Source organism: Salvelinus namaycush, chromosome 10, assembly GCF_016432855.1.
Source record: "Salvelinus namaycush isolate Seneca chromosome 10, SaNama_1.0, whole genome shotgun sequence".
Lineage (NCBI taxonomy): Eukaryota > Metazoa > Chordata > Actinopteri > Salmoniformes > Salmonidae > Salvelinus > Salvelinus namaycush.
This window is the reverse complement of record NC_052316.1, coordinates 26,307,678-26,330,395: the sequence shown is the minus strand read 5'-3', so window position 1 is coordinate 26,330,395 and position 22,718 is coordinate 26,307,678. Positions and strand designations below refer to the sequence as shown.

At 44.2% G+C, this 22,718-nt stretch overlaps 1 protein-coding gene across 3 annotated transcripts; it reads left to right on the top strand.

Moving 5' to 3' along the window:
* The first annotated feature begins 703 nt into the window (after nt 1-703).
* LOC120054507 (5'-AMP-activated protein kinase catalytic subunit alpha-2-like) lies at nt 704-19,794 on the top strand. Of its 3 annotated transcripts, none has more exons than XM_039001942.1 (11): nt 704-818; nt 3,363-3,504; nt 9,613-9,706; nt 11,658-11,802; nt 12,338-12,425; nt 15,980-16,204; nt 16,372-16,534; nt 17,809-17,991; nt 18,268-18,423; nt 18,488-18,614; nt 18,838-19,794. In XM_039001942.1, exons 1-11 carry the CDS (start codon nt 719-721, stop codon nt 19,092-19,094), a joined length of 1,680 nt encoding a protein of 559 aa, XP_038857870.1. In that variant the 5' UTR covers nt 704-718; the 3' UTR covers nt 19,095-19,794. The 3 variants fall into 3 exon arrangements, with proteins under 3 accessions (XP_038857870.1, XP_038857869.1, XP_038857868.1); XM_039001941.1 differs by having other exon boundaries at nt 17,809-17,997; XM_039001940.1 differs by having other exon boundaries at nt 9,613-9,745.
* Nucleotides 19,795-22,718: the final 2,924 nt, after the last annotated feature.

Sequence of the window (22,718 nt, the reverse complement as noted above, 5' to 3'; positions counted from 1 at the left end):
TCCCAGGCACAAAAGTGTGACTGATCAACACCAATGCGTATAGGAAGCCAGGGGATTAACACTGAGCTCTGTCTGACATCTAGTGGTAGAAACACTCAACTGTGCCCTTGTTTAGAAGAAAAAAAACAACTGTGCACTGTTCAGAAACAACCCCTCTTTTCCAATCTGGACAAATTAGTGATGTTTTTCTCCCTAAGTTAATTGATTGGCCAGAGAGTCCACTCACTGGTGCCCCAGGTCTGATTTGATTAGAGAGGAAGCAGAATGCAAAACATCAGTAGCCTGGGCCTACTGCTGGACTTAAAGGCCAGATGTCAGCATTCCTGAACTAGCGTTTCTTGATAGGCCCTGAGTTTATGGGAACGTAAATGTAACCATGGTGAGAGAACCAGGGCAATAACAATACTGTAGTATAGGACAGTATGTAATAACAGGCTACATTAATTATCTTACATTATGCCTAGAATAAATTACATGATCTGTAATTGATTTCTGACCCAATATTTGATAAGGCCCATGCATTTTTAACCCCAAAAAAGCCTATATCTATAGGCTTCTCCTCCCCTCGCGCAATAGAGCTCCACGGTAGAGCGCTGTTGCTATTCGAGATGAGAGTTGTTGGCTTGTCCAGTGTCTCGCGGACACACCTCCCCCGCACGTCGCGCCCAGCAGCCAGCGCACCGAGCAGAGGGCTCAAGCATACCGGAGCCGTTTAAAGATGGCAGAACGACAGCAGAAACACGAAGGATGCCGAGTGAAGATCGGGCATTATCTTCTCGGAGACACTCTGGGTGTCGGCACCTTCGGCAAAGTAAAGAGTTAAGTCGCGTGTTTGTCAACGGTCATGTCGTGGGGACGTTTGCTGTTATTGAGTGTAAATAATCCTAGCCTGTGTTTTCGCCCCCAACTCTGTGGTGGGCTATTGAGACAGCTAGGCGAAGTACGAAGCTTTGGCTGCGTGGTTACGAATAGGCTAGAATATATTAACGTTGTCTTCGTTTATGTGTAGAGAATGTGGTTTGTTGAAGGTGAATTCTTACAGCAGCATAGCTAGCTAGGTCTACCCTGACCAGTCGCTCATCAGAAATGATAGGCTTTATATGGATAATTAGGCTACCTTCGGAAACAATGATGGTGTAAACAAACAACTCGCACGTAATTGTAACGTCTGATCGTCAGTGAATGTCGGAGGTTGACTTTGCTAGTGACAGTAGACCTTTAAACTTGTCCTGTGGCTATGGACATTTTAAAATACAAATAAACCGTAACGTTATAGCTAAATAGTGCTCATCATCACCAGTATTCCTCAATCAAACCATGGTGTGAATTATCCCATGGCATGGACAGAATGAGAATTTAGAACGCCTCATCAAATTACCTCATGTCTTCCCCTCAGCAGTCTCAACTTGACCTTGTCGAATGCAGACCCCTCACCCCAATCTAGAATCCTCCCCTTCCTCTCCCACTGCGCTGCAGGTGGAGTGCTAGATTTGAGACATTAGTAGGAGAGTGTAACCAGCTACTAGCCAACAATAACCGTGTTTATTCATTGTTAGACAGACAATATTGTTACAGACGGGCAATAACCATGTGACTACAGACAGACTATAATAATGTTAATACAACGTGACAGATCGAGACAGACAGGTCGCACTTGACTTATTCACCTTGTAGTTAATGTGTGTCGGCTTTAGGCTTACTGTAATTGTTGTGTTGTCTTTAACCTGTTTAACTGTTTGTTATGTATGTTACTTACTGTTGTGAACAGATATAGCTAGTCCAGTAATGTGGAAATAGAGATGTTCTGAATCATGTCAAGTTGACTACTATGAAACAGCCACGATTCTGTTCTTTATCAGGCAATAAATGTTTAGCTGAGTAGTATACACATCACAGCACACATTTCCCTAGCTGTCGAAAAAAATAACTTATGTCCGTATGCAGTGTTTTCAGCGGTTACATTCGCCCACATTTGGCTCCATGTGAACTACAATTCCAACGCTGTGTTTTAACGTTTCGAAAAGTCAATCATCGCTTTCAAACCGGTTCTCGAAACATATGCTGATATCTTATCTTTCATATCAGAGAGAAAGAATCCAGTGCCTCGTTAGCTTACGCACGTGTTTGGAGCGCGCTAGATAGCTAATTACACAGGTTTTTACACTGAACAAAAATATAAACTCAACAATTTCAAAGATTTGACTGATTTACAGTTCCTATGTCAATCAGTCAATTGAAATAAATTCATTAGGCCGTAATCTATGGATTTCACATAACTGGGAATACAGATATGCATCTGTTGGTCGCAGATACCGTAAAAGAAAAGGTAGGGCTGTGGATCAGAAAACCACTCGGTATCTGGTGTGACCACCATTTGTATTGCGCGGCACATCTCATATAGTTAATCAGGCTTTAATTGTGTCCTGTGGAATGTTGTCCGACTTCTCTTAAATGGCATCCCAAACATGCTTAATGGGTGACATGGCTGGTGAGTATGCAGACCATGGAATAACTGGAACTTTTTCAGCTTCCAGGAATTGTGTACAGATCCTTGCAACATGGGGCCGTGCATTATCATGTTGCAACAAGATGAATAGGCCTCATGATCTCGTCACGGTATCTGTGCATTGAAATTACCATCGATAAAATGCAATTATGTTCGCTGTCCATAGCTTATTGCCTGCCCATACCATAACCCCACCGCAACCATGGCGCACTCTATTCATAACGTTGACATTTGAAAACCGGTCGCCCACACGATACAGTTGAAACTGGGATTTATTCGTGAAGAGCACACTTCTCCAGCGTGCAAGTGGCCATCGAAGGTGAGCATTTGTCCACTGAAGTCGGTTACGACACCGAACTGCAGTCAGGTCAAGACCCTGGTGAGGACGACAAGCCCGCAGATGAGCTTCCCTGAGACGGTTTCTGACAGTTTGTGCAGAAATTCTTCGTTTGTGCAACCCCCCCAGTTTCATCAGCAGTGACAAAACTGTACATTTTAGAGTAGCCTTTTATTGTCTCCCAGCACAAGTTGAACCTGTATAATGATCATGCTGTTTAATCAGCTTCTTGACATGTCACACCTTTCAGGTGGGTGGATTATCTTGGCAATGGATGTAAATAAATTTGTGCAAAACATTTGAGAGAAAAAAGCTTTTTTATGCATATGGAATATTTCTGCAATCTTTTATTTCAGCTCATGAAACATGGGACCAACACTTTACATGTTGTGTTTCTATTTCTGTTCAGTATATATGTGTCCCATTAGCACAATGTGCCTTATAGCCTACATTGCAGCAGTTGAACAGAAACATTCCAGTTGGTTCATGTGTGTTTCTGTCTGTCCGTCTGTCTGGTAGTTGGAGAGCACCAGTTGACAGGTCATAAGGTGGCAGTGAAGATCCTGAACAGACAGAAAATCAGGAGTCTGGACGTGGTGGGCAAGATCAAACGAGAGATACAGAACCTCAAACTATTCAGACACCCTCATATCATCAAACTGTGAGTACAACATACACACACATAGACACAGTGTTTGTTTAGGGGGGGTGATATATTAGCCTAAATATATACGGACAAAAGCACATATCACAGCATATTACAGGTCACAGAGGGATCTACCATTTTGGGGGGGGGGGAGAATGACTGTGAGAAGGTCAGTTCTGGTGACTTTTTAAAAGGATATCCTACTCCAAAATAAATGAAAAGTATACAGTTGAAGTCGAAAGTTGACATACACCTTAGCCAAATACATTTAAACTCAGTTTTTCACAATTCCTGACATTTAATCCTAGTAAAAATGCCATGTCTTAGGATCACCACTTCATTTTAAGAATGTGAAATGTCAGAATAATAGTTGAGAGAATGATTTATTTCAGCTTTTATTTCTTTCATCACATTCCCAGTGGGTCAGACGTTTACATACACTTAATTAGTACACTGCTCAAAAAAATAAAGGTAACACTAAAATAACACATCCTAGATCTGAATGAATTAAATATTCTTATTAAATACTTTTTTCTTTACATAGTTGAATGTGCTGACAACAAAATCACACAAAAATGATCAATGGAAATCAAATTTATCAACCCATGGAGGTCTGGATTTGGAGTCACACTCAAAATTAAAGTGGAAAACCACACTACAGGCTGATCCAACTTTGATGTAATGTCCTTAAAACAAGTCAAAATGAGGCTCAGTAGTGTGTGTGGCCTCCACGTGCCTGTATGACCTCCCTACAACGCCTGGGCATGCTCCTGATGAGGTGGCGGATGGTCTCCTGAGGGATCTCCTCCCAGACCTGGACTAAAGCATCCGCCAACTCCTGGACAGTCTGTGGTGCAACGTGGCGTTGGTGGATGGAGCGAGACATGATGTCCCAGATGTGCTCAATTGTATTCAGGTCTGGGGAACGGGCGGGCCAGTCCATAGCATCAATGCCTTCCTCTTGCAGGAACTGCTGACACACTCCAGCCACATGAGGTCTAGCATTGTCTTGCATTAGGAGGAACCCAGGGCCAACCGCACCAGCATATGATCTCACAAGGGGTCTGAGGATCTCATCTCGGTACCTAATGGCAGTCAGGCTACCTCTGGCGAGCACATGGAGGGCTGTGCGGCCCCCCAAAGAAATGCCACCCCACACCATGACTGACCCACCGCCAAACCGGTCATGCTGGAGGATGTTGCAGGCAGCAGAACGTTCTCCACGGCGTCTCCAGACTCTGTCACGTCTGTCACATGTGCTCAGTGTGAACCTGCTTTCATCTGTGAAGAGCACAGGGCGCCAGTGGCGAATTTGCCAATCTTGGTGTTCTCTGGCAAATGCCAAACGTCCTGCACGGTGTTGAGCTGTAAGCACAACCCCCACCTGTGGACGTCGGGCCCTCATACCACCCTCATGGAGTCTGTTTCTGACCGTTTGAGCAGACCCATGCACATTTGTGGCCTGCTGGGGGTCATTTTGCAGGGCTTTGGCAGTGTTCCACCTGCTCCTCCTTGCACAAAGGCGGAGGTAGCGGTCCTGCTGCTGGGTTGTTGCCCTCCTACGGCCTCCTCCACGTCTCCTGATGTACTGGCCTGTCTCCTGGTAGCGCCTCCATGCTCTGGACACTACGCTGACAGACACAGCAAACCTTCTTGCCACAGCTCGCATTGATGTGCCATCCTGGATGAGCTGCACTACCTGAGCCACTTGTGTGGGTTGTAGACTCAGTCTCATGCTATCACTAGAGTGAAAGCACCGCCAGCATTCAAAAGTGACCAAAACATCAGCCAGGAAGAATAGGAACTGAGAAGTGGTCTGTGGTCACCACCTGCAGAACCACTCCTTTATTGGGGGTGTCTTGCTAATTGCCTATAATTTCCACCTTTTGTCTATCCCATTTGCACAACAGCATGTGAAATTTATTGTCAATCAGTGTTGCTTCCTAAGTGGACAGTTTGATTTCACAGAAGTGTGATTGACTTGGAGTTACATTGTGTTGTTTAAGTGTTCCCTTTATTTTTTTGAGCAGTGTATTTGGTAGCATTGCCTTTAAATTGTTTAACTTGGGTCAAACGTTTCGGGTAGCCTTCCACAAGCTTCCCACAATAAGTTGGTTGAATTTTGGCCCATTCCTCCTGACAGAGCTGGTGTAACTGAGTCAGGTTTGTAGGCCTCCTTGCTCGCACACGCTTTTTCAGTTCTGCCCACACATTTTCTGTAGGATTGAGGTCAGGGCTTTGTGATGGCCACTCCAATACCTTGACTTTGTTGTCCTTAAGCCATTTTGCCACAACTTTGGAAGTATGCTTGGGGTCATTGTGCATTTGGAAGACCCATTTGCGACCAAGCTTTAACTTCCTGACTGATGTCTTGAGATGTGTCTTCAATATATCCACATAATTGTCCTTCCTCATGATGCCATCTATTTTGTGAAGTGCACCAGTCCCTCCTGCAGCAAAGCACCCCCACAACATGATGCTACCACCCCCGTGCTTCACGGTTGGGATGGTGTCCTTCGGCTTGCAAGCCTCCCCCTTTTTCCTCCAAACATAACGATGGTCATTATGGCCAAACAGTTCTATTTTTGTTGCAAACCATAGTCTGGCTTTTTCATGGCAGTTTTGGAGTAGTAGCTTCTAACTTTCTGAGCGGCCTTTCAGGTTATGTCGATATAGGACTTGTATTACTGTGGATATAGATTATTTTGTACCTGTTTCCTCCAGCATCTTCAAAGGTTCTTTGCTGTTCTGGGATTGATTTGCACTTTTCGCACCAAAGTACGTTCATCTCTAGGAAACCGAATGCAACTCCTTCCTGAGCGGTATGGCGGCTGCGTGGTCCCATGGTGTTTATACTTGCGTACTATTGTTTGTACAGATGAACGTGGTACCTTCAGGCATTTGGAAATTGCTCCCAAGGATGAACCGGACTTGTGGAGGTCTACAAAACAAAATTCTGAGGTCTTGGCTGATTTCTTTTGATTTTCCCATGATGTCAAGCAAAGAGGCACTGAGTTTGAAGGTAGGCCTTGAAATACATCCACAGGTACACCTCCAATTGACTCAAATTATGTCGATTAGCCAATCAGAAGCTTCTAAAGCCATGACATCATTTTATGGAATTTTCCAAGCTGTTTAAGGCACAGTCAACTTAGTGTATATAAACTTCTGACCCACTGGAATTGTGATACAGTGAAATAATCTGTCTGTAAACAATTGTTGGAAAAATGACTTGTGTCATGCACAAAGTAGATGTCCCAACCGACTTGCCAAAACTATAGTTTGTTAACAAGACATTTGTGGAGTGATTGAAAAAACAGTTTTAATGACTGCAACCTAAGTGTATGTAAACTTCCGACTTCAACTGTATATATGCTAACACATGATGCTGACAATATAATTGCCCCCTCCAGAAATGAGCCCAATATAACTTATTAGTACATATGATCAGGCAGGTGTGCTATTTAGCAATAATTATTATTGCCTGATGTAGCCCACCTGATGCAGCATAGTGGCTATAAATAAATGGGCTGAGGGTTGCCCATGTACCGCATTGGGCTAGTCATTAGCTAGCTCACAAACTCTAAATTCTAAACATTAGGCTATCTTGTTGCTAGTTATAGCAACATATTGATGACTTGAAATTCCACCCAAAGAAAAACATTGCACTGGCACTCAGCCAACCAAGGATCATGTAGCCTACTGTGAATATAATGTAGGCTGACCTGTTAAACCTGACGTGTTACATTTAGCCTCTGTCTTCCCTATGCATTCAACGCCATTGGCGACCACTAACGCACATAAACCATGCCGCTGCTAAAAAGGTGTATTTTTTTTTTAGGGGTAGATCAGCTTTAATACTGCAGCTAGATTGTAGCTTCCATCAATGTAGTTGTCTGCATCATTTCCAATCCCCTATAAATTTTTTGTAAATATATACTGTACATATACACTACCGTTCAAAAGTTTGGGGTCACTTAGAAATGTCCTTGTTTTTGAAAGAAAAGCACTTTTTTTTTGTTCATTAAAATAACATCGAATTGATCAGAAATACAGTGTAGACATTGTTAATGTTGTAAATGACTATTGTAGCTGGAAACGGCAGATTTTTAATAGAATATCTACGTAGGCGTACAGAGGGCCATTATCAGCAACCATCACTCCTGTGTTCCAATGGCACGTTGTGTTAGCTAATCCATGTTTATCATTTTAAAAGGCTAATTGATCATTAGAAAACCCTTGCAATTATGTTAACACAGCTGAAAACTGTTGTTCTGATTTGAAGAAGCAATAAAACTGTCCTTCTTTAGACTAGTTGAGTATCTGGAGCATCAGCATTTGTGGGTTCGATTACAGGTTCAAAATATCCAGAAACAAAGACCTTTCTTCCGAAACTCGTCAGTCTATTATTGTTCTGAGAAATGAAGGCTATTCCTTGCGAGAAATTGCCAAGAAACTGAAGATCTTTCACAACGCTGTGTACTACTCCCTTCACAGAACAGCGCAAACTGACTTTAACCAGAATAGAAAGAGGAGTGGGAGGTCCTGGTGCACAACTATGCAAGAGGACAAGTACATTAGTGTCTAGTTTGAGAAACAGACGCCTCACAAGTCCTCAACTGGCAGCTTCATTAAATAGAACCCGCAAGACAACAGTCTCAACGTCAACAGTGAAGAGGCGACTCCGGGATGCTGGCCTTCTAGGCAGAGTTCCTCTGTCCAGTGTCTGTGTTCTGTTGCCCATTTTCTTTTTATTGGCCAGTCTGAGATATGGCTCTTTCTTTGCAACTCTGCCTAGAAGGCCAGCATCCCGGAGTCGCCTCTTCACTGTTGACGTTGAGACTGGGGTTTCTTCAGTTTCTTGGCAATTTCTCGCCTGGAATAGCCATAATTTCTCAGAACAAGAATAGACTGACGAGTTTCAGAAGAAAGTTCTTTGTTTCTGGCCATTTTGAGCCTGTAATCAAACCCACAAATGCTGATGCTCCAGATACTCAACTAGTCTAAAGAAGGCCAGTTTTATTGTTTCTTTAAACAGAACAACAGTTTTCAGCTGTGCTAACATAATTGCAAAACGATTTTCTAATGATCAATTAGCCTTTTAAAATGATAAACTTGGATTAGCTAACACACCATACCATTGGAACACAGGAGTGATGGTTGCTGATAATGGGCCTCTCTACGCCTATGTAGATATTCCATAAAAATGTTGCAGTTTCCAGCTACAATAGTCATTTACAATATCTACACTGTATTTCTGATCAATTTGATGTTATTGTAATGGACAAAAAATGTGCTTTTCTTTCAAAAACAAGGACATTTCTAAGTGACCCCAAACTTTTGAAAGGTGTTGTATACATTTAAAAATATATATATAATTTCCTTTATTATTTTCCGCTAACCATACCACCCCTCCCCTAACTGGAGTAAACTAATGAACAACAACACCTAGGCTTCTATTTCCAGCTTATACATAGTATATACATTATACGGACACAATATATTTTATCTTCTGTTAGTTTAGAATCCCATCCTTCAGCTACCACCAACCTCTCCAATTTATCTCTGAAGCCCATCCAGTTTGATTTCTATTTTACCATATCTTTTTAATGGTGCATTTTACTCATTACTTGGATTTGAGAAATAAGTGTAGCCTAGTAGAAAACTCAGTGATACTCTTAACAGTGGCCATCAAGACTGCTTTAAAAGGTGTGTTTCCCGCAATAAGAATGTTGTAGGCTACAATGACTGGGCAGGCACATTTCTCTCCCTGTAAGGCTCTTGTAATTTGAATGCGCCTCAAGAGGAATATTATTTTTCTCGCATCGAATGCGAAAGTCTCGCTCCCTCTCTCCATCTCTCTCTCTCTCCAGCTTTCTCTCTCTCCTCTGTGAGTGTTCATTTTAGGGTTAGGCCACAGTGACAGTGTGAGCTATGGTAGACATTTGTTGGCTGCTCTCAGAACAGTGTAATGAAATGACAGACTTTCAGCCTTTCCCAATGTATTCAGCACAATAGCCCTGTCTGTGTGAGAGAAGGAAGGAAACGAAAGAGAACAAGTGTATTTCTGACATTTCTCCTGAGTATTTAAATGTGTGTGTGTGTGTGTGTGTGTGTGTGTAGGTACCAGGTGATCAGTACTCCTACAGATTTCTTCATGGTGATGGAGTATGTCTCAGGAGGAGAGCTGTTTGACTACATCTGCAAACACGGACGGGTGATATATCAAATTGTATTGGTCACATCCACCAAATTTGTATTTATTATGGATGCAGCAGCTACTCTTCCTGGGGTCCAGCAAAATTAAGGCAGTTTATACAATTTTAAAACATTACAATACATTCACAGATTTCACAACACACTGTGTGCCCTCAGGCCCCTACTCCACCACTACCACATATCTACATTACTAAATCCGTGTGTGTGTGTGTGTGCATGTGTCTGTGCCAATGTTTGTGTTGCTTCACAGTCCCTGCTGTTCCATAAGGTGTTTTTTAAATCAAATTTTACTTCTTGTGTCAGTTACTTGATGTGGACTAGAGTTCCATGTAGTCATGGCTCTATGTAGTACTGTGTGCCTCCCATAGTCTGTTCTGGACTTGGGGACTGTGAAGAGACCTCTTGTGGCATGTCTTGTGGGGTATACATGGGTGTCCAAACTGTGTGCCAGTAGTTTGCATTCAACATGTCAATACCTCTCATAAATAAAAGTAGTGATGAAGTCAATCTCTCCTGCACTTTCAGCCAGGAGAGATTGACATGCATATTATTAATATTAGCTCTCTGTGTACATCCAAGGGCCAGCCATGCTGCCCTGTTCTAAGATAATTGCAAAGTATTTTTTTGTGGCACCTGACAACACGACTGAACAGTAGTCAAGGTGTGACAAAACTAGGGCCTGTAGGACCTGCCTTGTTGATAGTGTTGTTAAGAAGGCAGAGCATCACTTTATTATAGACGGACTTCTCCCCATCTTAGCTACTACTGCATCAATATGTTTTGACCATGACAGTTTACAATCTAGTGTTACTCCAAGCAGTTAGTTTAGTCATCTCAACTTGCTCAATTTCCACATTATTTATTACAATATTTAGTTGAGGTTTAGGGTTTAGAGAGTGTTTTGTTCCAAATACAATGCTTTTAGTTTTAAAGCTAAAATACAACAGGTGTAGACATTACAATGAAATGCTTACTTACAAGCCCTTAACCAACAATACAGGTTTAAGAAAAAATAACTGTTAAGAAAGTATTTACTAAATAAACTGAAGTAAACAAATAAAAATAGAAAAATAACAAATAATTAAAGAGCAACAACAAAATAACAGTAATGGCACTATATACAGGGGGTACCGGTACAGAGTCTGTGCCGGGGCACAGTTTAGTTGAGGTAATTGAGGTAATATGTACATGTAGGTAGAGGTAAAGTGACTATGCATAGATAATAAACAGAGTAGCAGGAGTGTAAAAATGGGGGTGGGGGGGTTAATGCGAATAGTCTGGGTAGCCATTTGATTAGCTGTTCAGGAGTCTTATGGCTTGGGGGTAGAAGCTGTTAAGAAGCCTTTTGAACCTAGACTTGGTGCTCTGGTACCGCTTGCCGTGCGGTAGCAGAGAGAACAGTCTATGACTAGGGTGGCTAGAGTCTTTGGCATTTTTAGGGCCTTCCTCTGACACCGCCTGGTGTAAAGGTCCTGGGTGGCAGAAAGCTTGGCCCCAGTGATGTACTGGGCCGCATGCACTGTCCTCTGTAGTGCCCTGCGGTCAGAGACCGAGCAGTTGCCATACCAGGCGGTGATGCAACCAGTCAGGATGCTCTCGATGGTGCAGCTGTAGAACTTTTTGAGGATCTGAGGACCCATGCCAAATCTTTTCAGTATCCTGAGGGGCAATAGGTGTTGTCGGGCCCTCTTCACAACTGTCTTGGTGTGTTTGGACCATGACAGTTCGTTGATGATGTGGACACCAAGGAACTTGAAGCTCTCAACCTTCTCCACTACAGCCCCGTCGATGAGATATACCACTGACTGACTGACTGACTGTCTGGATTGATTGATAGATATAGACAGAGGCCATTATATGGTGACATTTGTCATAGTGACAGCATGTAGTAACATTAGAATAGAATAAACTACTAACCTCCTACTCTTTACCTCATATTGTGTGTTTAGGTAGAAGACAAAGAGGCTCGTCGGTTGTTCCAACAGATCATCTCAGGGGTAGACTACTGCCACAGACACATGGTGGTGCACAGAGACCTCAAACCTGAGAATGTTCTGCTGGACCATTCCAAGAACGCCAAGATAGCTGACTTTGGTATGCTACACACACTCATGCATGCACATAACAAATTGAGTTATCCAAAAAGATAGCCATAGCTACTATATTAGCAGTAGCAAATGTCAAACAAAACCACTTGTCTTTTAGAATATACCGACACCTATATGACTCTGATTACTCTGGACAAGGGGCTTGGGTGGGGTGCGTATGTGAGGAGGAGGGGGGTTGTTGCTTAGCAAAAGGCAGGTCTGATATCCACTCTGGCAAGGAGCCCTGTCAGGCCCTGTGTCACATGATCATAGCGAGAGAATGGGAGAAAGAGTGGAAGAGAGAAGATCCTGGGAGGGTTAGTTAAGGTGAGATAAGGTTAGGGAGAAGTTAATCCGATCAGCGCAGCATGTGTGGAGCTTAGAGGAATGGATTAGTAAAGCAGAATAAAAACATTACACCGGCCTAGAGACCTAACCATGGCACAACCTAACACTAACCCTCTCTAACATAGTTCCAAGATAGCATCAGGAACTTGAGATTGAAGATAATGTTGTTAAAAATGATATTCTCTGGTCAACAGGGTTGTCAAACATGATGTCAGACGGGGAGTTCCTGAGGACCAGCTGTGGATCTCCCAACTACGCTGCTCCTGAAGTCATCTCTGGAAGGTGTGTTTTTTATTTATATTTCACCTTTATTTAACCAGGTAGGCCAGTTGAGAACAAGTTCTCATTTACAACTGCGACCTGGCCAAGATAAAGCAACGCAGTGCGACACAAACAACACAGAGTTACACATGGAATAACAAACATACAGTCAATAATACAATAGAAAAAGTCTATATACAGTGTGTGCAAATGAGGTAGGATAAGGGAGGTAAGGCAATAAATAGGCCATAGTGGCGAAATAATTACAATATAGCAATTAAACACTGGAATGATGGATGTGCAGAAGATGAATGTGCAAGTAGAGATACTGGGGTGTAAAGGAGCAAAATAAATAAATAACAGTATGGGGATGAGGTAGTTGGATGGGCTATTTACAGATGGGCTATGTACAGGTGCAGTGATCTGGTGAGCTTCTCTGACAGCTGGTGCTTAAAGTTAGTGAGGGAGATTTGAGTCTCCAGCTTCAGTGATTTTTGCAGTTCGTTCCAGTCATTGGCAGCATAGAACTTGAAGGAAAGGAGGAATTGGCTTTGGTGGTGACCAGTGCAATATACCTGCTGGAACGTGTGCTACGGGTGGGTGCTGCTATGGTGACCAGTGAGCTGAGATAAGGCGGGGCTTTACTTAGCAAAGACTTAAAGATGACCTGGAGCCAGTGGGTTTGGCGACGAATATGAAGCGAGGGCCAGCCAACGAGAGCATACAGGTCGCAGTGGTGGGTAGTATATGGGGCTTTGGTGACAAAATGGATGGCACTATGATAGACTGCATCCAATTTGCTGAGTAGAGTGTTGGAGGCTATTTTGTAAATGACATCGCCGAAGTCAAGGATCGGTAGGATAGTCAGTTTTATGAGGGTATGTTTGGCAGCACGAGTGAAGGATGCTTTGTTGCGAAATAAGAAGCCGATTCTAGATTTAATTTTGGATTGGAGATGCTTGTGAGTCTGGAAGGAGAGTTTATAGTCTAACCAGACACCTAGGTATTTGTAGTTGTCCACATATTCTAAGTCAGAACCGTCCAGAGTAGTGATGCTGGACAGGCGGGCAGGTGCGGGCAGCGATCGTTTGAAGAGCATGCATTTAGTTTTACTTGCATTTAAGAGCAGTTGGAGGCCACAGAAGGACAGTTGGATGGCATTGAAGCTCGTCTGGAGGTTATTTTACACAGTGTCCAAAGAAGGGCCAGAAGTATACAGAATGGTGTCGTCTGCGTAGAGGTGGATCAGAGAATCACCAGCAGCAAGAGCGACATCATTGATGTATACAGAGAAGCGAGTCGGCCCAAGAATTGAACCCTGTGGCACCCCCATAGAGACTGCCAGAGGTCCGGACAACAGGCCCTCCGATTGTGTGTGTTTAGGTTGTACGCATGCAGGTCCTAAGGTTGGTGCTGTAGGACAGGGGTACTCATACTATTTGAGAATGTCCGGTCACAAAAATGGCCTAGGTGGCAAAAGTCTGGATGGATATATTGTCATTTATTGGCATAGTAACAAACACCCACCTCGCGACCCATCTGATCTCTCCAGGAGTAATCGGACCCTCAGCAACCTGCACCATGTCTATTTCTAACAAACACACACATACACGCGTACTGTCCATGACACAAACTGTTCAGACCTTTCTTGTTGGGAGAGTGAAAAGTTGTTTTCATGCAATTCGACACATTTTGCCATGTCTTATGCGTCTTCATATAATACAAGCAGCTAATGCACTACCACATTTAGAAATGGCACCTTCTGCATTCTACTATTACAACCTGACCGAGTTCCTTAAAGCTGCAATATGTAACGTTTTGGGTGACCTGATCAAATTTACATAGAACAGATCAACCGTTTATATTTCTATGTGCTCTATTTCTATGCTTCCCTTTCTTAAGTTTAGTTTTTGAGTTTTTTACTTTCAGTTTTGTATACCAGCTTCAAACAGCTGAAGTACAATAGTTTTGGTTATGGAAAATATATTTCACAACGGTTTACAATGATTCTCTACACTATACATGCTTGTTCAAGTGAAATCAAATGGTATTTGTCACATATACATGGTTAGCAGATGTTAATGCGAGTGTAGCGAAATGCTTGTGTGTCTGGTTCCGACATTGCAGTAATATCTAACAAGTAATCTAACAATTCCCCAACAACTACCTAATACACACAAATCTAAAAGGGTTGAATGAGAATATGTACATATAAATATATGGATGAGCGATGGCCCAGAGGCATAGGCAAGGTGCAATAGATGGTATAAAATACAGTATATACATATGAGATGAGTAATGTAAGAGATGTAAACATTATTAAAGTGCCTTTATTTAAAGTGGCATTGTTTAAAGTGACTAGTGATCCATTTGTTAAAGTGGCCAGTGATTGGGTCTCCATGTAGGCAGCAGCCTCTCTGAGTTAGTGATGGCTGTTTAGCAGTCTGATGGCCTTGAGATAGAAGCTATTCTTCAGTCTCTCGGTCCCAGCTTTGATGCACCTGTACTGACCTCGCCTTCTGGATGATAGCGGGGTGAACAGGCAGTGGCTCGGGTGGTTGTTGTCCTTGATGATCTTTTTTGCCTTCCTGTGACATCGGGTGCTGTAGGTGTCCTGGAGGGCAGGTAGTTTGCCCCCGGTGATGCGTTGTGCAGACCGCACCACCCTCTGGAATGCCTGGCGGTTGAGGGCAGTGCAGTTGCCGTACCAGGCGGTGATACAGACCTACAGGATGCTCTCGATTGTGGATCCGTAAAAGTTAGTCAGGGTTTTCGATGACAAGCCAAGTTTCTTCAGCCTCCTGTGTGGGTGGAACTTTCTCCACTACTGTCCCGTCGATGTGGATAGGGGGCTGCTCCCTCTGCTGTTTCCTGAAGTCCATGATCATCTCCTTTTGTTGACGTTGAGTGTGAGGTTGTTTTCCTGACACCACACCCCTCACCCTGTAGGCTGTCTTGTTGTTGTTGGTAATCAAGCCCACTACTGTTGTGTCGTCTGCAAACTTGATGATTGAGTTGGAGGCGTGCATGGCCACGCAGTTGTGGGTGAACAGGGAGTACAGGGGGGGACTGAGAACGCACCATTGTGGGGCCCCAGTGTTGAGGGTCAGCGAGGTGGAGATGTTGTTTCCTACCTTCACCACATGGGGGCGGCCCATCAGAAAGTCTAGGACCCAATTGCACAGGGCGGGGTTGAGGTCCAGGGCCTCCAGCTTGATGATGAGTTTGGATGGTGTTTTGTCACATAAATTGAAATTAGGCCAACTATTAGAATTTTTGTAACCAGGAAATAGCGCCATAGCCACGGGAAGTAGTGGTGCTGAGCACACCGCTGAACAATGCGAATAAAAAAATATAGGATTTTTTTGTTTAAACAAAATTAAAAAATATATATATATAATTCACAAGTAGTGCACTGGGCCTTTACTAGTCCAGTATTACCAGACCGATATGCCGTCTGTAGCACGGGCAAAATAACAATTCCGGGTTCGGATCTGGACCCCGCGGTCTGCCAATTGAGTGTGGTTGCTGTAGGATGTTGTGGTGTGATCGTGTATGCTTTGCTTTGGTAACAGGTTATATGCTGGCCCTGAGGTGGATATATGGAGCTGTGGTGTGATCCTGTATGCGTTGCTGTGTGGGACTCTGCCCTTTGATGACGAACATGTTCCCACGCTGTTTAAGAAGATCAGAGGGGGCGTGTTCTATATGCCAGAATACCTCACTCGCCCCGTCGCCTCCCTGCTGCTGCTCATGCTGCAGGTCGACCCATTGAAGAGAGCCACCATTAAAGACATTAGGTAACCCCTGACCTCTAACCTTCCCTACTGATGCTGATGTTTTTAATGGGATAAAACTGGCAAACCTAGCCAAATGCTGGTTTGTGGTGGTTCAAGGTTGGTCCAAAGCGAAAGAATAGAAGAATCATGGACAGTAACTGTTATTTTGTGTGTGTATGTGTGTGTAGGGAACATGAGTGGTTTAAGCAGGACCTGCCAGGCTACCTGTTTCCTGAGGACCTGTCTTATGACTCCACGGTTCTGGACGAGGAGGCCTTCAGGGAGGTGTGCGACAAGTTTGAGAGCACCGAGTCTGAGGTGATGTCCAGCCTGTACAGCGGACACCCCCAGGTACATACTGGACATGTGCACACACACATGCTTAGTCATACAGTACACAGACAAACACACTCCCCCTCTCTCGTTCCCTCTCTCCCTCTTCTCTCTCTCCCTCAACTCTCCTTCTCTCTCTCTCCCTCAACTCTCCTTCTCTCTCTCTCCCTCAACTCTCCTTCTCTCTCTCTCTCTCTCCCTCAACTCTCCTTCTCTCTCTCTCCCTCAACTCTCCTTCTCTCTCTCTCCCTCAACTCTCCTTCTCTCTCTCTCTCTCTCCCTCAACTCTCTTTCTCTCTCTCTCTCCCTCAACTCTCCTTCTCTCCCTCAACTCTCCTTCTCTCCCTCAACCCTTCTCTCCTTCTCTCCCTCAACTCTCCTTCTCTCCCTCAACTCTCCTTCTCTCTCTCTCTCCCTCAACTCTCCTTCTCTCTGTCTCTCCCTCAACTCTCCTCTCTCTCTCTCTCTCCCTCAACTCTCCTCTCTCTCTCTCTCCCTCAACTCTCCTCTCTCTCTCTCTCCCTCAACTCTCCTCTCTCTCGCTCTCCCTCAACTCTCCTCTCTCTCTCTCTCCCTCAACTCTCCCTCTCTCTCTCTCTCCCTCAACTCTCCCTCTCTCTCTCTCTCCCTCAACTCTCCTTCTCTCTCTCTCTCCCTCAACTCTCCTTCTCTCTCTCTCTCCCTCACCTCTCCTTCTCTCTCTCTCTCCCTCAACTCTCCTTCTCTCTCTCTCTCCCTCAACTCTCCTTCTCTCTCTCTCTCTCCCTCAACTCTCCTTCTCTCTCTCTCTCCCTCAACTCTCCTCTCTCTCTCTCTCCCTCAACTCTCCTCTCTCTCTCTCTCCCTCAACTCTCCTCTCTCTCGCTCTCCCTCAACTCTCCTCTCTCTCTCTCTCCCTCAACTCTCCCTCTCTCTCTCTCTCCCTCAACTCTCCCTCTCTCTCTCTCTCCCTCAACTCTCCCTCTCTCTCTCTCTCCCTCAACTCTCCTTCTCTCTCTCTCCCTCAACTCTCCTTCTCTCTCTCTCTCCCTCAACTCTCCTTCTCTCTCTCTCTCCCTCAACTCTCCTTCTCTCTCTCTCTCCCTCAACTCTCCTTCTCTCTCTCTCTCCCTCAACTCTCCCTCTCTCTCTCTCTCCCTCAACTCTCCCTCTCTCTCTCTCTCCCTCTCTCTCTCTCTCCCTCAACTCTCCTTCTCTCTCTCTCTCCCTCAACTCTCCTTCTCTCTCTCTCTCTCCCTCAACTCTCCTTCTCTCTCTCTCTCTCCCTCAACTCTCCTTCTCTCTCTCTCCAGGACCAGCTGGCGGTAGCATACCATCTGATTATAGACAACCGGCGCATCATGACCCAGGCCAGTGAGTTCTACCTGGCCTCCAGCCCTCCCCAGGGCTCCTTCATGGAGGATGGCATGCCCCTGCCTCCCGGGGTCAAACCACACCCAGAGAGGATGCCCCCCCTGCTGGTAGACAGCCCTAAGGCAAGCAGCTGTACCTGGTTCTATTCTATGAACTAATTAAACCGACTATCGTCGTGTCTGTAATGTTTATATAAAATCAGATACAATACCTCTAAAGTGTAAACACTTGATGAAGTGCTTCTTCTGTAATACCAGTCTAGCAGTCAAAAACAACACTGTTGGAATGCAAATGCAACATTGGCAATATAGTATATTTGCGTGCAGTCTTCTTGTCCTCATGTATTTGTTGCTGCTTGTTGGGGAAAATGAAAGATTCTCTCCTCTCTCTGTCTGCAGGCGCGCTGCCCGCTGGATGCCCTCAACACCACCAGAGCCAAACCCCTGGCAGTGAAGAAAGCCAAGTGGCACCTGGGCATCAGGAGTCAGAGCAGACCCTATGACATCATGGCTGAGGTCTACAGGGCTATGAGACAGCTACAGTATGACTGGAAGGTGAGGCGCGGTGTGTGTGTGTGTGTATATGGTACATGTTAAGGTGTGTGGATGTTATGTGCAGGTGGTGAACCCGTACCACCTGCGTGTTCAGAGTAAGAACCCAGTAACAGACAACCTGGTGAAGATGAGTCTCCAGCTGTACCAGGTGGACAACAGATCCTACCTGCTGGACTTCAAGAGCATCGATGGTACGACAGCTCTATAACATGACATATGTTATAATATACACCAAAGCAAACTGTCCTTAGATACCTGGGTAAACCGTAGTAACTGTACTTTTTAAACTTATTTGAAACAGCATTTATATTTTCCTCTTATTACAATTGTACAACAATTACTGAGTACAGATGAGTAGCTACAAAAACAAACACTAACCTTTCCTCTCCTGACCGCTCCTTTCCCCCTCTCCAGATGACACCATAGAGGCAGTAGGGTTTAAGTCGGGTTCTTCCACCCCTCAGAGGTCAGGCTCCACTGCAGGGCTCCATAGACCCAGACTCAGTGTGGACTCAGCCTTACCTGCCGTGGATCTCCCCCAGCTCAGCTCCTCCCTGCCTGGGTCGCTGTGCTCCAGCGCTACCCTCCTCACCTCCACCCCGCGCCAGGGCAGCCACACCATGGACTTCTTTGAGATGTGTGCCAGTCTCATCACCACACTGGCCCGCTAGAGAAGGTTAACCCTGCTGGATAACGCGAAGTCAGGAAAACTCCAGGTCCTACTTACATAACCTCTAAAACAGAACCCTGCCCTGAGCCTTGTAGTTAGACAGTTTGATATCGGTGTGATCCTGGCCTAAGTTTAGTAGAGCACTGTCCGCTGCAGGGCAGATGTGCCTCTAACCACATATCTAGGGTCAGTTGTGTGTTACCTCTCTATGTTATAGGTTTGGGCTGGGCATGGGAAACTGATTCTAGATCTGTGGTTAGGCTTCCTGTCTGTCTAGAGCCAGTCTTGCCATGGGAACGGTTAGGGGTTAGGGATCAAACTTGCTGGGGCAGGGTCACGTTAGGTCAAATCTACTGTATCCTATAGACTGTATAAAGATGGGCAGCTCCTCCCACATTACTCTCAACCTCCAATCAGCTGCTGAATAGCCATCACCATAGAACTAGCCTTAACGGAATTGCAAACAATTTTATGCATCCAGTTTTCAGGGATACAGTTAATTCAACTTAGCTTTCTTTTCCGCTGAAAACTGGATGTGTGAACTCCGCTAAGACCTTTTCTTTTATGCCTACTATGTTAGGTTACCATAGATCAAACACATTTAATTTTTTATTTTAAATGTTTTTTATAACGACACAGATTTTGTTATCCATATCATATATTTATATTACTATCATTTTTAGATGTTGATTGAATGACATGCCAAAACAAATTGTTTCTATATACAAAGATGATTGTTATTATTTAGATATCAGATTCTTATTTATTTTTAGAGATTGTTTTAAAGGCTGTGTGTGGTTACTGATTATTGAAGCACTGCTGATGTTTGAGAATTCCAAACTGAGTTTGAAGAGATTTTAGGGGATGAGAGGTCATAGAGAGAGGAGGCTAGCTGACTGGCAATATTGTTCTGTGGATTATTTGGCATTGATGCTAACGTGGCTAGCTGACGCAGGGAGGGAAGTGTGTCTGTAGCGAGCCTCAGAGGACTCTACGGCACGGAACCTTTCTCCAGGTGCCTTAAAAACACAAATGTTGCTTCTAGCTTGGTGGCCATGTTTTGTTTGTAGAAACAGAATGGAAACCATACGTGTGTGTAGAGGGACAGACAGGAGCTTTCCATTGATTGGTCAGGAGGAGAAGACCTACTGTAGTTTGTGCCAATGAGATTTGAGATCTGACTAACAAAACTATAGGTAGAGCAAGAGAGGGGAAGAGATAATAGATATGCGAGACCACTAACTGATTAGACATTGTATAAAATTATTGCATATATAGCACTCTGTTCTCTGGTCTTTATTTAAGCAATATGGCACGAGGAGGTGTGGTATATGGCCAAAGGGCTGTTCTTAAGCACGATGCAGCGCGGAGTGCCTGGATACAGCCCTTAGCCGTGATATATTGGCCATATACCACAAACCCTTGAGGCGTCTTATTGCTAGTATAAACTGGTTACCAATGTAATTAGAGCAGTAAAAATACATGTTTTGTCATACCCATGGTATACGGTCTGATATAACATGTCAGCCAATCAGCATTCGAACCACCCAGTTTATAAAATGGAACAAATCTCCCTTTACTATTTGTCCGATGGTTTACAGTATACAATCTTCCAGACTCCTGTCTGTCCTGTTCTGCTGGAGCCAGTGAGGACTGGGCTCTGGCTGATCTGATTCATGCCAGTGTGTGTTTCTGTTGTGTTCTGGTACCGTGATCTGTGTTCGGTTTTGAGCCACAGAGAGAAGAGATACTAAACCTCTTCTATTCTTCCGTTTCCTGATTTCCTTGTCATTTGTCGTGAGTGCAGTCTGTTTTCTCTCTGTATGAGACTATACATTCAATACGGAACCCAGACCTATCTATATAATATATATATAGAGCAGCGTTTCCCAAAAGGGAGCACGTTTAGTTTTTTGCCCTAGCGCTAAACATCTGAATCAAATAATCAAAGCTTGAAGATGAGTTGATTATTTGGATCAGCTGTGTAGTGCTAAGGCAAAAACCTAAACGCGCACCCCTTGGGGTCACCAGGACCGACTTTAGTGACATCTCTCTATAAATGTTTCCCACAGAGCCTGGTTCGATCCCGGGCTGTATCACAACTGGCCGTGATCGGGAGTCCCATAGGGCGGTGCACAATTGGCCCAGTGTAACGGGTGTCCTCCTCCTCTTCAGACGAAGAGGAGGAGTAGGGATTTGAGGACCAAAATGCAGCGTTGGAGTTAGACATAATATTTATTTACAAGAACCAGACGAAGACGGAAAACTCTTGAACAAATTACAAAACAACAAACGAAGTAGACAGACCTGGACTACGAACTTACACGTAACGAAGAACGAACGAACAAGTACTGACTACAAACAAAACGAACTCACGATACAGTCCCGTATGGTGCAACAAACACTGACACAGGAAACAACCACCCACAAACAAACAGTGTGAAAACACCTACCTTAATATGGCTCTCAATCAGAGGAAATGAAAACCACCTGCCTCTAATTGAGAGCCATATCAGGTCACCCTATTACCAACATAGAAACACATAACATAGACTACCCACCCAAACTCACGCCCTGACCGTCAAACACATACAAAATAACAGAAAACCGGTCAGGAACGTGACACCCAGCGTCATTCGGGTTAGGCCGGGGTAGGCTGTCATTGTAAAATAAGAATTTGTATTTAACTGACTTGCCTAGTTAAATAAAGACTGTAGCCACTACAGGGCCAGGGAGAAACTCTGCCCCCTGCTACAAGACTCATGCAATTACCCACAGCAACACCCCTGTTCTCTGCTCATACAAGGGGAAGATATTTACACACACCCACTCTACCATTGTAAGGTTTACCTCTTGCCAAGGGCTAAGGTGTGTTGTCACTGCATCCAGACTTCTGGAACCAAAGTGTTCTTCACTGTGTGAGAGTGAAATGTACCTCTCCCTCAGTCTGACGTGGGGTTTCTGTGTTATATGCACTGCATGGTGCTGAGGTTCTGATTTGCACTTTACTGAGAATTTGTCAAACACAATAAACTGACCTATACAGTAGACCACTGCTTTGAGGTTATGAATCACCAGATCACAACTAGCAGAGCTGGAGGCTAAATGAGCATGACTTTAACTCAATGTTACATCTCTTTAATACTTTATGGGAAATTCACTGGGAATATAAAAAACAGACAAGTCTCCTATGGCAGGCATCCTATTCCCTGTGTAGTGCACTACTTTTGACTGAGCCATATGTGGCTAACCCTCTGTCACTTAATGTATGACACAGGGAATAGGGTGTCATTTGAGACACAGAAGTAGCTGGATACAGTGTTGAGTCATCGTAAACACTTGTAAAGATGCACGACACAGTGGAACCTAAACCAATACATGTATGGTGTCGCATAGTCTTTCTATAAAACATTCTGTATAAAGCCCTTCATCTCATCCTCCATAACCCTGGATGGACATCAATACAAGAGATTCAATCCAAAACCGTGATATAGCGTCCTTGACATTTAACAGTCATTTCGAATTAAAAGGTAATTGCTGACAACTGCATCATTTATCTTGAATGCGATCTCTGAACACGGTTACCTTAAAAAGCTGCTTTGTTGACTAGAGCGCTCAGATCGAA